Below are 16,342 nucleotides of genomic sequence, written 5' to 3'. Positions count from 1 at the left end.
TCTCAGCCTTACTGCATCCAAGCGTTAATGTCATTTGGGATTTTCTACCTGCCCCAGTCAGTGGAAATATTGGTTATTCCTTGCACTGCTAAGTGGAAGCTAATGGTGCAATCAGATTCTCCGTGGTCAGAGAGCTGTCTGGTGAAGTTCAATTAAGTAACTCGTGGCTGGTCGCCACTCAGACACTCTAAAAAGTGTAGATATGTAGGATTTAAACCCATATTTTAGAAAACATGCAGGTTTCATGTTATCCACAGCTCCTGGCAGGTTGATTCATACCACATTCAGTCCTATTATTTGACTGGAACGGACCTGAATTAGTTTTCAGTATTTACAGCTCCCTATGAGCCTAACAAATTGTATTGACTTGACACTTTTCCTCCTCACTCCTCCCATAAATATCAAGCCGAGGTGACACACAAGATTTTCTTCACTTGTAAAATGAAACCAACTAAACGCTGCGAGGGACCAGACAGCGTTACAGGAGCAATAAAGCAAAATCTGCGGCCTGTCATCGCAGCTGAGAGGCATTTGAACTCATCGCGATGATCATCAGGGTCCGCCGTCTATCGCTCTTTAGCTGTCTGCTGATTAAGTAGATCGGTGTCCAGGAAATGTTTAAGAATGAATTACCACAAAGGGGGTCGTAAAAGGCCTTTGTTGAAACATAATGGCCCTGATCAGACATACGATAGAAGTCTGTTTTATGGAAGCTCGTCCAAAACACTTTAAAACGTGCTTTGTTTTTTTTTTTTTTAGGCTAAATCGTTTGATACATGGGAAGAAACTCGCCACCTTGTTTACAATAAAGTTCTTTTGTTATTTTTTCTCACTTAGATGCACCTTCACCCTGCAGCTCGAAGCATAATGCGTGTGGGCGTGTCGGGCTCGAGAGAGTGCTCGGTGCATATGGTGGCATGTGGAGATATAAGATGTTATGTTAGGAGATTCACAGCCCACCTCTGCTGTCGCTCTCGCTGGAAAGACACGGTTATTTTGAGGCTGTTATGATAATGTCCGAAAAAATTAGAACCTGCGTGCAACTGCTGGAAATGTCTCTGATTGACGAGGAAGGAAATGGGCTCTGAGTAGTTTGTTATACTTTAGTGCAATCTTCAGTCATGGGCCTGATTAGTAACCAGCAGTGAACTAACAACATGCACAAATGGCACCTCAGAGGTTCCTTATGACAGAATGGTGATTTAAAGTACATTACGTAAAAGAAAGACTTGGAAACAAAATGATTCATTTTCCTGGTTTTATATAGAACTAATGAGCACAGCTGTTGGTGAGCTCCCTATAGAGATGCTAATGGTCTCTTAAGGGCTTTGCTGATGGCACTGAAATCCACGTTTTTCATGGTATGCTTCAGAGAAATGACCAAAGAATCCGCCTTCACTGTACACTTCTGTAGTAAGTACACTCGAGGACACTTACTTAGGTAAAAAATAAATAAATAATACAGGACAGGAAATACAGGAAGTAAACAGGACAGCATTCCAGTCAAGTAATTTGTTAATGAAGACACAACAAGCAAACATGCTTCATCACTGAGAAAACATAATTTGCAATAGAACTTAAATGTCAACTGTCAAATGTCAACATGTAGTAACATTTTTGGTATTTCTTTACCAAACCAAACATCTGGTACATCAATAATAATTCATCATATTTCATAGGATGATCATATGTTAACCTGTAAGGTAACTAGTAGCTAGGGATGTACCCGAAAGCACAAATAATGGATTTCTTCTACCCGAAGATGAAAAGTACAATATGAGAATGTGGAAATATATTTCATAATTAATTATATGCCAATATTAAATCAATTTGATGCTTGAAATGCTCAAGAATTGTATTGTCAATGAATATCAGGTTAGAAAATTCAATATTTGCCTGATTTAACCGTATAAATCACGCCCATTCCATGACGTCTCTGTACACCTCTTCTGGTAGCTATTGCTTTCAAATTTATCACGTATATAGTGGGGAAAAACTACAATATTTGCCTCTGAAATGGAGTGGGGAAGTTTAAAGTAAGATAAAACTGATGTATGGACATTAGCAACGTTGGTTTAGAACTGTTAAAACTGCCAAACAGCTGCCGAATAAATGTTTTTGTACCATTTTAAACTCATAAGTAGATTGAGTTTGCAGAATATTCCGGCCTGACCCCTGTGACCCTCCTCCCACAGGGAATGACCCCCCTCATGTACGCCTGCGTCCGCGGCGACGAGGCCATGGTCCAGATGCTGCTCGACGCCGGAGCCGACATCAACAGCGAGGTCAGTGTTCAAGAGACGCCGCCAGTCTGTCAAAAATGTCACGTTGATTCCACATTTTTGCTTTTGTCCAAAATGTTCATTTACATCTGTTGTTTGTGTGTATCAGTGAAAACGATGAACCCACTTTGTGTTGCTCTCTCCTCCCCTCTCTTGTCTTCACTGTCTCACCTGCTGTCGGCATGCCCTCTGTTCTCCTGGCAGCTTATGACACGAAGTGCACTGATAAGCAATAAAAGAGCATCATTTGCACAGTAATAATGATAGTTTGTCTGTACGCTGATATAGAATAATAATCCACTGATAGCCCCTCAGTGTGGGCAGTTACTTCATCACATTTCACACTGCAGACATTCAGCACCAGTTTGCTTTATACCACATCAATAATGCATTACTGTTGTACAAGTGTGTGCACTTAGTGTAACTTGCTACCACAGACTGCGCATGGAGCATGAACTTTGTTGCACTTATTTACTGTGTTGAACTAAGAGCGTTAAAGGCAACAGTGAAGCCGTTATGTTATAAATCCTGTTTTTGTCTCCGCAGTGTGTCCTGTGTGTGTGTGTGTGTGTGTATAGCTGCTTTAATCTTAGCTGGCAATGAGAATATTCAAGACTAGAAATGCTTCACGGACTCTCCTCCAACCATAGTGAGCTCATTGTTGATTGTTGTGACTGCTTCATTGGTTTAGTGCCTGTATTTAGTGCCGGTGTGTTGACTCCAAAGCAAAGCGCTTACCTGAGGAAATCATCTGTCAGCCTGACTGATAAACGTCTGAAGGATCAGTTCACACACATTACAAGCAACATATTTTCTCATGTATTTATAATGGAGCCCGGCCATGCAGATTATGTGCCGAGGTTTTGAGATACTATCTATTGTCTATACTATCTGTGATTTCAGCTATCAAACAAACACAATGGAAGTTAATGGAAATCACTCTTTACAAAAACAATGTCCTGGTCAGCTGTCCGCGATGTATGTCTGACAAAATGTGTTTAGATTTTTTTTCTTTCTGAAATAAAGATTCAGGACTATAAAAATCCTTCAAATTGAATCCATCATTGGTTGAACTCCTTAAAGCAAGGGGTTAACGGCGCTCCCGTCGTAGATGTATATATACGCTTTTGATTTATAATTCGACGTCGGATCTCGCTCATAGCTCGACCGCAGCACTATTGTTGTCTAGTGCATATGCTGCTTTAATTATATTCGCCACATTAACACCACGTGTGTGTTACTAAAAAGGAGAAGAGTCTTTTCTCAACGTACTTCATGTTGTTTTGACTCTCAAGGATCTCCTCCAGCTTTAGAAAGGTGTGGGAGAAAAAGCAGGAGATGCACGTCAGCTACGGCTCCATAGCTCCGCTGTAACCGCTTACAAGCCAAAAAGATTGGAGGCCACTGACCTGGATAATCCCCAGACTTTACTGTCAACAGGTTTTATGGCGACTGTTTCTTTCTTATGGCACAGCAGCAGAAATGAATTTCCAATCACCTCCGCTGTGTCTGAAAACCTCAACATATAAAACCAAAACTATCTACAAGGCTAAATGCGCCGCGGGGCAAGTGAGAAAACACGTCTGTTTGATTGTAACTTGGGTGAACTGAGCCTTAAAGTAAAGTGAAACACTTATTAAACATGTCGTTATTTAAAACATGTTGTTCAAATACTGTAGAGTCATGATATTTTAAGGTACTCTGTTTCTGCTGAAACTGCTTCTTATTATGAAGTGATTAAAAATTCATCACTGTGAACACAAAAACACCAACAGTCCCACTGTTGTTTAGCATCAGAGCTCAAATGAAATGTGACATTACATTAAACGTCTGTGTGGAAGAGGCCTCCTCCAGGCGACATTTAGAAATAATTTCTATAATTTACTCTGCGAAAAAGCCACTTTAGAAATCACAGAACGGCGTCGGGCCGTATGGCTGTTTTAATTTCACTCTGACGCCGCTTTGTTCATGAGTCAGCACCACCCTGTCTTGACAGTGTTTGTAGTCTTTGCCAATGTTGTGTTTTCTCTCCGGTTTCATTCCCCTTTGAAATGAAACACTATTAAAAGCTGGAGCTATTCAGATATGCACCGTGTGGTCAGAGAGCCGTGCCCGGGCAGATACATACTCTGACTGGTCTCATGTTTAGAGGGGGGACTGAGATGAGAGGTAGAAGTCAAGCTGCTCAAGATTTTCTGTGAAACTCAAGAGGAAAATCTCCCTCTGCCATCCTGCCCTCCTTTGCTTACACTTCTCCTCCTGCATACTGCTTCTCGCTCCCCCCCTCCCCCCTCCCCCCCACCTCTCCCGCCCTGAGCTGTGAATGTTAATGGCTGTGTATCTCTCTCCCTGAACTTCACCTATGACTTCCCAGGTGCCAAGCACAGTAAACAAGCACCCCTCAGTTTATCCTGAAACGCGCCAGGGGACGCCACTCACTTTCGCCGTGTTACACGGACACGTCCCTGTCGTGCAGGTAGTGACGTTTATAACCATTAACCTGTGGCCCTTGCCCTGACCTTTGCACCCAAATGAGGATATAATGATGATGATTATTATTATTATGGTGCATCATAATAATAAGAATAATAAATGTCGTTTTGATTTCTCCTTCTTGATCCTTTCTGTAATTATCTCAGCTATGCGGAGAGGCCTTGGCCAAGGCAAACTCTCCAGATTAAGTTTGTTTTTAATAATGTATGCTCTTAAGATGTGTAGATGAGTCACCCAGCCCCCCTGGTTTTCACCAGAACTGCATCTAAGGATTGGACCTACAGCAGCAGGGAGAAACTTCCAGAGGCAAACTAAACAGAGCAGAGCTCAGCCAGCCCGATACACAGCCTCAGGGATGCCAGATTTCAGTGTTTTGTTCAGTTCTGTTCATTTTTTAATATATAATGCATCCTATTGCAGCAGTTATTGTATGAGCTGACACTGGCTGAAAGCCTGATGAACAGCGTCGCCCTCAGGATTTTTTCAATTATTAATCTGCACCACCGCAATCAAGAGTTTTTTTCGGGGTGGGTAGGAAAAGAAACCATTTTGATTTTCCCTTTCTCAGCTCAGGCAAGTCATCACCAACAATAAGCCCCCCAGTCAGACCCTAATGAGGAAGTGCAGCAAGGAGTGTGTTTAGTGTCCAGAGCTAAGACAGCCTCTAAATGAGGTGGTTTAGGTTTCCAACAGTTGAGGCTTTTCCTCTTGCCAAGCCTGAGTGTAACACAACGTCTCCCCCTCGCCTGTTTTCTTCCTCCCTACTCTCCCTCCTGGTTTGTCTTCCCCTTCCCTCCCTCCCTCCCTCCCTCCGTCCCCTTCCTCCTTCCACCTCCCTCCATCCCCGCCACAGTTGTTGCTGGATAATAGAGCGAATGTGGAGGGCGCCCTGCAGGATGGGGCGGAGAACTACACAGAGACCCCGCTTCAGCTGGCCGCTGCTGCAGGTAATCACACACAAGCAGCTGAAGATTCCTCTTCACTTCCAGACGCGAATATTTGACCCGAGTATTCATATTCTCGACGCAGCGTATAAAGGATTAGTCACGACATGCTTGAGTCTAAGCTCACCAGAAGGCATTCTCACTCTGCTTTAATCATCTCAGTAATTTATCACTTTCAATTACTATCTGAGATTCAAGAAGGCGCTGAATTTTAAATGTGGCTTCTCTTGATTGTGTTGTTGTATTGTTGTGCAGCCACGTATGAACGAACCTGCTGCAGGTATTTTGTATTCAATCACATTTAATGTGTTTTAAACTGAGTGGAATTATCCTTCAAAGCAGAACAAAATGTGCATTTAAAGGAATAGTTTGACATTTCCGGAAGTGTAGGCCTATTTGCTTTCTTGTCGAGAGTAAGATGAGAAGACTGGTACCACTCTCACATTTGTCTGTTAAATGTGAAGCTACAGCCAGCAGATGGTTAGCTTAGCTTAGCATAAAGACTGGACGCAGAGGGAAACAGCTAGCCTGGTGACAAAATCCACCCACCAGCAGCTCTAGACCTCACTAATTAACACTAATAAATTAAACACTGTAATGTTTAATGTACACAAACTGAAGAAGTACTGTTGGCATCGTGAGGTTGCCAGGCAACCAGTGGAAGCTCAAGGACATCACAAGAAATAGTCCCTCACATAAACCTCTGCAAAACTAGCAAGTGTTGTTTTACACTTCAATTTTGTACCAATTAAACAAACAAGATGTAACATGTTAATTTGTGAGGTGCTGGTTAGCGGATGTTGTTAACTTTGGACAGCAGCCATCCAGCTGTTTTCAGTTATTTCCAGTCTATAAGCTAAGATAACTGTTCCTTTAAATACATCACGTTTGTCCGACGATTGACGTCTTATTTACAGTAAAGATCTCTACACTGCTACTATTTAATTAATCCTAATGAAAGTTTTTCAAGCATAACAAGGTGACATACAGTAGTGAACCTTATTGTTATAGTGAGTGACCTCGGGAAGGTGTAGGCAGACGCGTTGCCATGGTAACGAGTGATCAAAACCCACATCCACGGATAATGAACACTATTAACATCCCACTCACATTAAATAATAAATAATGTAGACGAAATAAAGAGCACAATCCCAGAGCGAATTTTGTTAATGAGGGACTTTCTAAGCACAGAACAGTGTCATGCAGGTTCAGGCTCATTCTGTGACTCCTGCTGGTTTCACAATACGGTCGCATTAACTTTGCAAGGATGTAAAAGCTTGAACAAGCAATGCGAGTATCCGGAAATTCAGGTTACATACAAGTGTCTCGGTGATGTAGTCACTCGATTTAATTCAGTGAATGTGAAATGGTATCTTGATGATTTATGTTTTGTTGTTGTACACTTCAACTCAAAGACATTTTCAGCATCAACATCAGGAAGAAGTGTTCAGATCCTTTACCTGAGTAAAAGTACCAACACCACACAGTAGAAATACTATTACTAGTAAAAGTCCTGATTTAAAAATTGTACTTAAGGTAATGCAGAAGTATGATACTCTAAAAATACTTTCTCAAAAGTAAAAGTCCTTTATTTGAAATATTACTTACAGATGTATTGTCAGCAAAATGTATTTAAATGTACTTTATGCAGAATGGCTCCTTTTATTTTAGAATATATATGTATTAGATACTTTGTATACTGGTAAGTAGAATAGTACTGCATCATATCATATTCGCATATTATGCTTTTTTATGTAAAAAGTACCTATAAATAAATGTAGTGTACTATTTCCCTCCGAAATGTGGTGGAGTAGAAGTATAATGTGGCATGAAATGGAAATACTCATTGTACTTGAACAAATATACTTAGTTACATTCCACCTCTAATTTGCCAAGTGTGTAGTGTGTAGAGTGTAGTCGAGTACAAAGTACAATATTTCCCTCTGAAATGTAGAAGTATAAAGTAACATTAAATAGAAATACTTGAGGTACAGGTGGATCGAAAGTTGTACTTAAGTAAATGAACTTATTTACATTCCACCACTGATCAACACAGATGGTCAAATGTAAGCTGTATTTCAGTCTATTCACCCTTTGTTCCTCCGTGTCGTCCTGCTTTAGGCAACTTTGAGTTGGTGAGTTTGCTTTTGGAAAGAGGGGCCGACCCCATGATCGGGACCATGTGTCGAAACGGCATCTCCTCTGCCCCGCTGGGAGACATGAACTCATACAGCCTGGCAGCAGCACATGGCCACAGGTAACACAGGCAATCACACGCACACACACACACACACACACACAGGGACACATACACCAGCCAGCAGAGATATCCATTACCACAGTATTGATCCATTTACAGACTCTGCCCTGGTCCGCTCTGCCTCTCATACACTGCAGGATTTTGTGAGAGGCAGATATCTGGGTTTCGCTGTCAGACAGCAGGCGACGATAAGCGCTGCAGTCTATTCAGCAGCACTTATGGCTTCAGTTTGACATCATTTCCCCGCAGCTGAGTAAGATAAAGCCCATTAACATTCAGGGCAGTGAGAGCTGTCAGGAAGTGGAGTGGAGTGGCAAGCCAACAACACAATGCAGCATTATTAAGACAATCAATTATAGTATGATGATCATGCTGCAGCGTGTCGTGAGCGGGCTCAAACTGCATTAGGATTGGTTGTGAGATGGCGGGGTGTAAATCGTATCTTTTCTTTCAGCAGGTTGCAGAGACACAATTATCTGTACAAAAGGACAAAAAAAGACCAAAAACTACCCGCACACTGCTCTCTCGTGGGAATTTCTCTTTTACTCTTCGCGGACATGACAACGTTTCAACCACAAAGGGAATTCCTCATGTCAAGGGACGACAGCTTGTCGTCGAAACGTTGTGCAGTCAAAGCGTTATCATGAATAAAATAAGACATTTCCACCTTACATTTTTACACTTTTTCAGAAATGTGACTTAAGAAACAAGACACAAGTAATTATAGGGTTAGGGTCTTACCAAGACTTAAACGAGAGGATTAATTAATTAATTAATCTGTTTTATTCTGTGCTGTTAGTAGAGAGATTGGTCCAAGGCAGGTTTAGCTAAGGTTAGCATAAATCTGGAAGCGGGAAACAGCTAGCATCAACAACATGTATGTTGTTAGCTTCTAAGCTAGCTAATAATAAATAATTAATAAATAATTGATTAGAGTTAGAGTGTACAAAACCAGCAACTTTATGTTTTTTGTTAAACAAACAAAATACATGTGTAAATATGAGAGCGTTGAGGTTCTGATGAAGCTATCTGTTTCCCCCTGCTTCCAGTCTTTGTGCTAAGCTAAGCTAAACATGTCACGGAGCAATATCTGAACCCTCAGTGAGACAGAAATAGGTGTATATCTTTTAACTATTTTCTTATATGGACTTCATGTTCTCTATATGGCCAAAAGTATATGGACACCTGTTACACTCGTGTACTTGGTCTGACGCTTTTTCATGGTGTTAGCTAAAGTATGCAGTTATGTTTTAGACAATAGTGTGCTTCCAACTTTATAGCCACAGTTTGGGGAAGCTTCAGCATGTGCAGAGGAAAATGATTCAACCCCATCCAGCACCTTTGGGATGAAAACACAGACTGTAAGCCAGGCCTTATCATCCAAAAATCTCTGTTGGGCCTCACTAATGCTCTTGTGGCTGAATGGGAGCAAATCCCTGCGGCCAGGCTCCAAAATCTGGTGGAAAGACTGAAAGCAGAAAAGGGTAGGTTGTTATAGCATGTCCATGGTTACGGAATGAGATCAAGGTGTAATCTTTAGGTGTCTGCATACTTTCGGCCATGTGATGTAGATCTCCCGCTCAAACCCAAGGGACTGCTAATGGCGACCAAACCGTTTATAAACAGCTTCAAAGTGACGACAGAGAGCTTCTCGCTGACTTGTCATCAGTGATCAAACAACCTCAAAAACAGGATATGATGGTGCGTTGGTCTAAACGAGCCCCTCCTTACTAAAGCAGATGGCGCAGTGATGAATCCTCGGGCTGTGATCACACCGTATACGTTACGTGTTGAAGTCCATTCTTCTGAAATGAGGGCATCATTCTGTTGCAGAAACAGTGTGTTGCAAGCAGTACTAATGAATCTCCAGACCAAAGCACATGTTATTTTGCAAGATCTTTTCTTTTCAGAGGAGATAATCAGTTCCACCACCATATATTTGGACTCTGCAGACCAGTGATGGTGGTTCAGAGTACCCAATCGTGCGTAATTAAGTACATGAGAATATTTTGAGTGTCATCAGAGCTAGAGAGCTGGATGGGCTTAATGTGGAGTTAACACAGTACGTGTATGCCTGATTTAGAAATATTTTCCAGTTTGTGATCATCCACTTCACGACTTCTCTTCCTGCTATTTGACCCCAAGCCATGCTAGGTGTTTTGTAGTTTTCTCACCTCCCCACAGCTTGATTTCCTTTTTTTACCTCTTGCACTGACCTTAAAACAATCTGTCACTGTATGTTATCGCTCTGCTCTCCTTTCATCTCTGTCTGTGTTTTATCTTCTGCCTCCTGTCCTCAAGGAATGTATTTCGGAAGCTCCTGGCCCAGTCGGAGAAGGAAAAGGGAGATGTGCTGTCCCTGGAGGAGATCCTGGCCGAGGGTTCGGATCCAGCGGAGAAGAGGTTGGCGCCGCAGGCCAACGGCGGAGGGACCCTGCGAACAGGAAAGGCCAAACTGAGGGCCCTGAGAGAGGCCATGTACCATAGCGCAGAGCACGGCCATGTGGACATCACCATAGACATCCGCAGCTTAGGTCAGATTTACTAATACATGCTTCACTGGCACACATGCCTCGCTCTGTGGTGCCTCCAGCTGTCCTGGAGATGTGCTCATGCTGTGCCTGTCCTGTCCCGTCCTGTCCCGTCCTGTACTGTCCTGTACACACTCTCAGCAATCACCGCTTCTCATCCAACCATGAAACAGTCACACATGCAGGACCTTTTTATATCCGAGGCGATAATAGCTTGGGTCAAAGGTGTGACGGTGATGATGAAAAAGGGTCCTCAAGCTGTGCTCATTCTGTAGATGTGGCAATCATCAGCTTTCACCCCAACGGTGTCCAGTTCAAAGGGCATAAGGCCAAATGTGGCTGCTGATTAGGACTTGATTTGGATTAATTGACAAATGTATTTCAGTTGACAAAACAATCTCACCACGTGCCATTTAGTAGATGTTCTGGGTATCGCACAGTCCTCAGCAGATGGAGTGTGTCCAGTTGTCTTGGAAGTTTAGTTTGACATTATGAGAAATGCTCTCATTCGCTTTCTTGACGAGAGTTAGATTAGAAGATTGATGCCACTCTATGTTAAATATGAAGCTACAGTGAGCTGCCGGTTAGCTTAGCCTGACTCTGTCCAAAAGTAACAAAACCTGTCTATCGGTCAAAAGCTCACTAAGTAACTGGTTATATCTCGATTGTAGTATGTATAGAAGTTCGTCCGCAGCTCTTCTGAAGTATGGTCGGTTTATTGGTGAGGCTGAACTGTTAGCAGTCTTTATGCTAACCTAAGTTAACCATCTCCTGGCTGTAACTTTATATTTTAACAGACAGATATGAGAGTGGCACTGATCTTCTCATCTCGACAAGAACGCAAATAAAAGTGTTGAAAAATGTCAAACTATTCCTTTCTTCTTCATCTTCTTCTTCTTCTCAGTCCACGTTGGCTTAAAAGCTGAGGTTCATTCTAGACCTTGGAAGTAGCGGTTTACCCCTAACCAATCTCACCGAGAGGAAGATTATGTGAAACAGTCAAAAGCTACTAAACAGACCTTGTGGTCTGGGTTGTTCTTCTTTAGATTGCTTGTTTTGTCCGACCAAGAGTCTAAAACCCAAAGATAACAAATTTAAGATTATATGAAACGTAGAAAAGCAGCAAATACTCAAATCTGAGGCTGGAATCAGTAAGTCTTTGGCGTCTTTGTTTGATAAATGACTTTTAAACGATCGCTTTTCTCCTCCATATATCAACTAATCCTGTCAGCAGAGCTGTTGATACACAAAGCCTCCACTGTCATGTCATGATTTACATTAATGTCACGTACACGTCATTCAGTGCTCATCATATTGTTGCAGAACATTACAGCCATTTTTTAACGGACATTCTTTAATTACATTCATGTGCTGTCTTTATATTCCCGCCGGAGCCTCCGACTTTCCACTAATCCCACACTCACCATGCGATCGCCCTTCAACTCACTCTAACACCATAACGTGATGGAAACATGGTCGGTTCTGTCGCCCTTGAAACCGCTCTAAATCAGATTGGCTTTGGTGTGCGCAAGTGTGTATTCACTGTCCGTGTGGTGTTATTCCCAGGCGTTCCCTGGACGCTGCACACTTGGTTCGAGTCCCTGCGTACCTGCTTCATCCAGCACCGCCGGCCGCTGATCCAGGGCCTGCTCAAAGACTTCAGCTGCATCCAGGAGGAGGAGTACACAGAGGAGCTCATCACGCACGGCCTGCCGCTCATGTTCCAGATCCTCCGAGCCAGCAAGGTCACCGGGGCTTTCTTTCATGTGCATGTAAACAAAATGCTTGTTATAGAAACATCAGACAAAATAAGTCTGGTTTGCTGGGAATACAAACTGTCCTGTGCTCGTGTGCTAGGGTGACATTAAAACTCATATTTGCATATATTTAGTTGCACTCCAAACCATATTATCATACATTTGCATACATTTTTGTCCCGGATAGCTCATGGAAAACAGAGGCCACAAAACTCTAATCTGTGTAAAGTTTCTGTCCTCACTTGTGCGCCTCTGTTTGCAGAATGAGGTAATAAGCCAGCAGCTGTCAGTCATTTTCACGCAGTGCTACGGGCCCTTCCCCATCCCTAAGCTGACAGAGATCAAGAAGAAACAGACCTCCCGCTTAGGTAAGAGAGCGAGTTAAAAATAGTGACTGTTCCTCAACATCTTCTTGTACTTTTCTGCATTAAATGAAGCTGAGTGACGAGGGAGTGACAGCAGGGTTAGAGTTAAAGCTGAGAGATTCTTGTTTTTTTTATGGGAATTTGTCTCTAACTTTGGTGAGTTCACCAAACTGTGCTTAATACCAGGAAATGAGCTCCTCTTTCCCTTAGATTTTCAGCTCATGAAGTCTCTCTAAGTGGCGCTCTGTCTTTTGACTTTGTTTTAAAGCTGAAAGTAGTTTAAATTGCTTTTTAAATTTCATTTGGTGTCTCAGAATGGGAAAAAAATGCATATATATACGGATCAAAATGTCACAAATTATTGCTTCAAACTCATTATGTAACAGCAGATCATAGAGTTATTATTATGCTACTGTGTTTGCTAAGTAATACAACAATATCCTTTTGACATTTGAGAAATATTACATTTTGCGGTATTCTGTAGCCCTCATGTTCTATTTGAAGACCTGAAGACCCCTGGACCCCCTTTAACAGCTCAAACACACATACTTAACACTGTTTTATCACCTTGAGACGTCACGATTTTATGGGAATTGCTTATGAACCTGATTTTAAACTGATGACTGTCATAAGTCTGCTAATTGCTTTTGTTTGGGGTCTCAAAGCTGTAAAACATAGTTAATTACAATGGATTTTCATACACACCATCCCTCCCAAATCCCCAGAAAGTCTATTTGGATTTCTATTGTTGCAGTTTCATGAACTATAAATGACTTTTTGGCAAACAAAAGGAATATATATATACTTTTTCTTGCATATTTGGGGTAATAACAATACTTATAGTCATGTCAGTATTTTATCGCCTTCATCAAAGTCCAGTTTGTTGCAAAGACAAATACAAAAAATATTTAAATGTTCAATATTCAAAAAAAAGTTTGATTTTGCAGTTATTCGTATACTTTGTTACACATTAAGCAGTGGAGTCTGTTCAGCACCAAACAAATAATCATCTCTGACATATTGTCCTCAGAGCTCATAACACAAATTTCACTTTTAACATATATGATGATGAAGTTTTGCAAGCAGATCTTTGTATTCGCGTGTCTGTAATGATGTGATTCATCAGTCTGATCTGGTATTAGAAGCTTCTATTGAAGTTTGGAAAGTCACAGACAGACAGTCTAGTCCACATTTGTCTCTTATAATTAGAGCATGAGGAGGCACTGAAGCATTCAGTGACTGTGCTGCAGCGCCACCTAGTGTTTCATCAACAACAGGGTTAGAATAAAACAACAGCTTGTTATTTTGTGTGTGAGGAGAATGAATGCTAAAGACATTTGACAACTAATTAATTTATCAGGATGTTCAAGGATACACTTAAAGAAACAGCTCAAAGGACCAGATATCAAATTCAGTTGCCTGCCTTTAGGAATACTAATGAAAGTATATTGATAATGCTGCACTGATAGCTGAGTGATGAATCGAGTAATTAATGACCACATTAGCTTAATCTTCTGCTGTTTGCTGTTCTGCATCCGTAGTTTAGGAGACTTGAGTAATGAAGCATCATTTGGCTATTTTTATTGGCTCTTATTGTCTTCTTCTTCTTCCTCTCAGACCCCCACTTCCTTAACAACAAGGACATGTCTGACGTTACTTTCCTGGTGGAGGGGAAACCGTTTTATGCACATAAAGTTTTGCTGTTTACAGCTTCACCCAGGTAAACAAGAATTCTGCTGCTTATTGATTTTCTTTTTTTCCTTTACAGCTATAATATAATCACGATTTCTTCTTCTGTCATCCAGGTTCAAGTCACTGCTCCAGAACCGACCAGCAGCAGAGAACACCTGTATTGAGATCAGCCACGTCAAGTACAACATTTTCCATGTAAGAATTTTATTTTATCGTATCGTCTCCCTCAAAACCGCTGTCATTATGTCGTGGTTTTGTTTTAAAATGCAACATCACTCGACCAGATTATTGATGCAGTTACTAAGTTTTAAGAATGTGAATGTGAACGATATTAGTACTTTATAAAAACATAAACAAAATCCTTCGAATGTGTCCTGATTGAACCCTGTCCTGTTCTGTGTTCCAGTTGGTCATGCAGTATCTGTACTGCGGAGGCACCGAGTCTTTGCACATACGCAACACTGAAGTCATGGAGGTAAGAGAGACTTAACCAAAGCCTGCTGAGCGACAGCACAAGTATTATCATTTCTAATCCCGAGTCCTGTGCCTCATTCTGTGTGGCTGTACTGTTCTCCCGCAGCTCCTGTCTGCCTCCAAATTCTTCCAGCTAGAGGCCCTTCAGAGACACTGTGAGATCATCTGCTCCAAGAACATCACCACTGAAACCTGCGTGGACCTCTACAAACACGCCAAGGTGGGATACTGATAACGGACCTTTAATTATTCAGTTCACGTATTTGTTATTAAAATGTCCCCGTTGACATGCCAAAACTGTAAAAACAAATGTTACATAAGATGCAAATATAACATAAATGAACAATTAAGAATAATAGGGTCAGGGTTAATGTCTATTAAAGTTATCATTAGAGAATTATCAGTTCCCCTCAGCTCAGCCTCACAGGGCTGTTAGCATGTCTAGTCTTCTTAGATGTTTTGTCATGAAAATGGTCAAATTTTAATTTTGAATTTCCCCCAGATTGATTAATAAAATATGCGTCCTACTTCTTCTTCTTCTTCTTCTAGTAGGAGAATCTAGATGACACTGGCACACAGCAATGCCAATAAATAAATAACTGATTTATTAATGATAATAATAAAAGCAACTCAACACTGCATCAGTTTTGAGCAGGAATGCCTCATTCTTCTACAAACAAAGACACATACCGTTACAACAATCTGAAGGATGCTTCAATGGTATAAAAAGTCTACTGCTGATGTTCTCATCACTCTTCAGAATAGTTCAATTCAAACTGGCGTTATTGGCATGGGAAACAAAGCAAGTGTGAAATAAAAACATGTACATAAACAGAAGATTTGTGAATTTGCTGTTAGAAATATATGCAGATAAATAAAAATGTCTAACAGATGTCTCTTTCATCTTTTTTCGTAGTTCCTTGGTGCCACGGAGCTTACAGCTTTCATCGAGGGCTACTTCCTGAAGAACATGGTGCTGCTGATTGAACTCGACAGCTTCAAGCAGCTGCTGTACGAACCTCCTCTCGCCGAGAGCCCCGTGTCCAGCGTGTCCAGCCCCGGCAACTGCTCCGACATCCTCCACGACCTGGAGAACACCCTGGCCACGCGCATCCGCTCCATCCACCTCTCTACGTCCAAGGGCTCCGTGGTGTGACGCCGCCCTCCCCCCTCCTCCCCTCCCGAACCCCTCCGATCCAGGCACAGCATCCATGTAACACCACTTTTAACGACCAGTGCCCCGCTACGCAGCCCCGTCCACCTGCCCCGGCCCCGCTGCTGAGGAGGGGCTGTCGGATGTTTTTATGTCAGGGATTCGCTTTAATTCCACCTGTTGCGGCCCCCCCCTTGAGAGTTAATGTTGGCATACGTGACAGAACTCTTGTCGTCCTAATGGCTCCCACTGATCACTTCACACCCCTACAGTAACTGTAAAAACAAAACAGAAGTGACCTGACCCAGCAGTATCACTTAGACCTAATCGTGATTATGAAACGTATTGTATTTCATATAGGATACTTGCATGAAATACATTCTGTACACCT

General features: G+C 41.8%; 1 protein-coding gene across 3 annotated transcripts in view; it reads left to right on the top strand.

The window, feature by feature from the left end:
* Nucleotides 1-16,067, top strand: part of LOC139304940 (ankyrin repeat and BTB/POZ domain-containing protein 3-A) — a 149,016-nt gene extending 132,949 nt beyond the window's left edge. For 2 of the 3 annotated variants that reach the window (XM_070928862.1, XM_070928860.1), the window contains 12 exons: nt 2,196-2,285; nt 4,657-4,758; nt 5,629-5,722; nt 7,841-7,976; nt 10,281-10,513; nt 12,077-12,255; nt 12,530-12,635; nt 14,250-14,352; nt 14,438-14,519; nt 14,731-14,799; nt 14,905-15,018; nt 15,715-16,067. In XM_070928862.1, the coding sequence (XP_070784963.1) occupies nt 2,196-2,285; nt 4,657-4,758; nt 5,629-5,722; nt 7,841-7,976; nt 10,281-10,513; nt 12,077-12,255; nt 12,530-12,635; nt 14,250-14,352; nt 14,438-14,519; nt 14,731-14,799; nt 14,905-15,018; nt 15,715-15,954 (1,548 nt within the window). In that variant the 3' untranslated portion in view covers nt 15,955-16,067. The remainder of the gene's footprint in view (nt 1-2,195; nt 2,286-4,656; nt 4,759-5,628; nt 5,723-7,840; nt 7,977-10,280; nt 10,514-12,076; nt 12,256-12,529; nt 12,636-14,249; nt 14,353-14,437; nt 14,520-14,730; nt 14,800-14,904; nt 15,019-15,714) is intronic. The other variant, XM_070928861.1, reaches the window with a different exon arrangement.
* The last annotated feature ends 275 nt before the right edge of the window (nt 16,068-16,342 follow it).

Source organism: Enoplosus armatus, chromosome 22 (genome assembly GCF_043641665.1).
Source record: "Enoplosus armatus isolate fEnoArm2 chromosome 22, fEnoArm2.hap1, whole genome shotgun sequence".
In the NCBI taxonomy this organism is placed as follows: Eukaryota; Metazoa; Chordata; class Actinopteri; order Centrarchiformes; family Enoplosidae; genus Enoplosus; species Enoplosus armatus.
The sequence above is the reverse complement of the archived record's forward strand: the minus strand, read 5'-3'. Positions and strand labels throughout refer to the sequence as shown.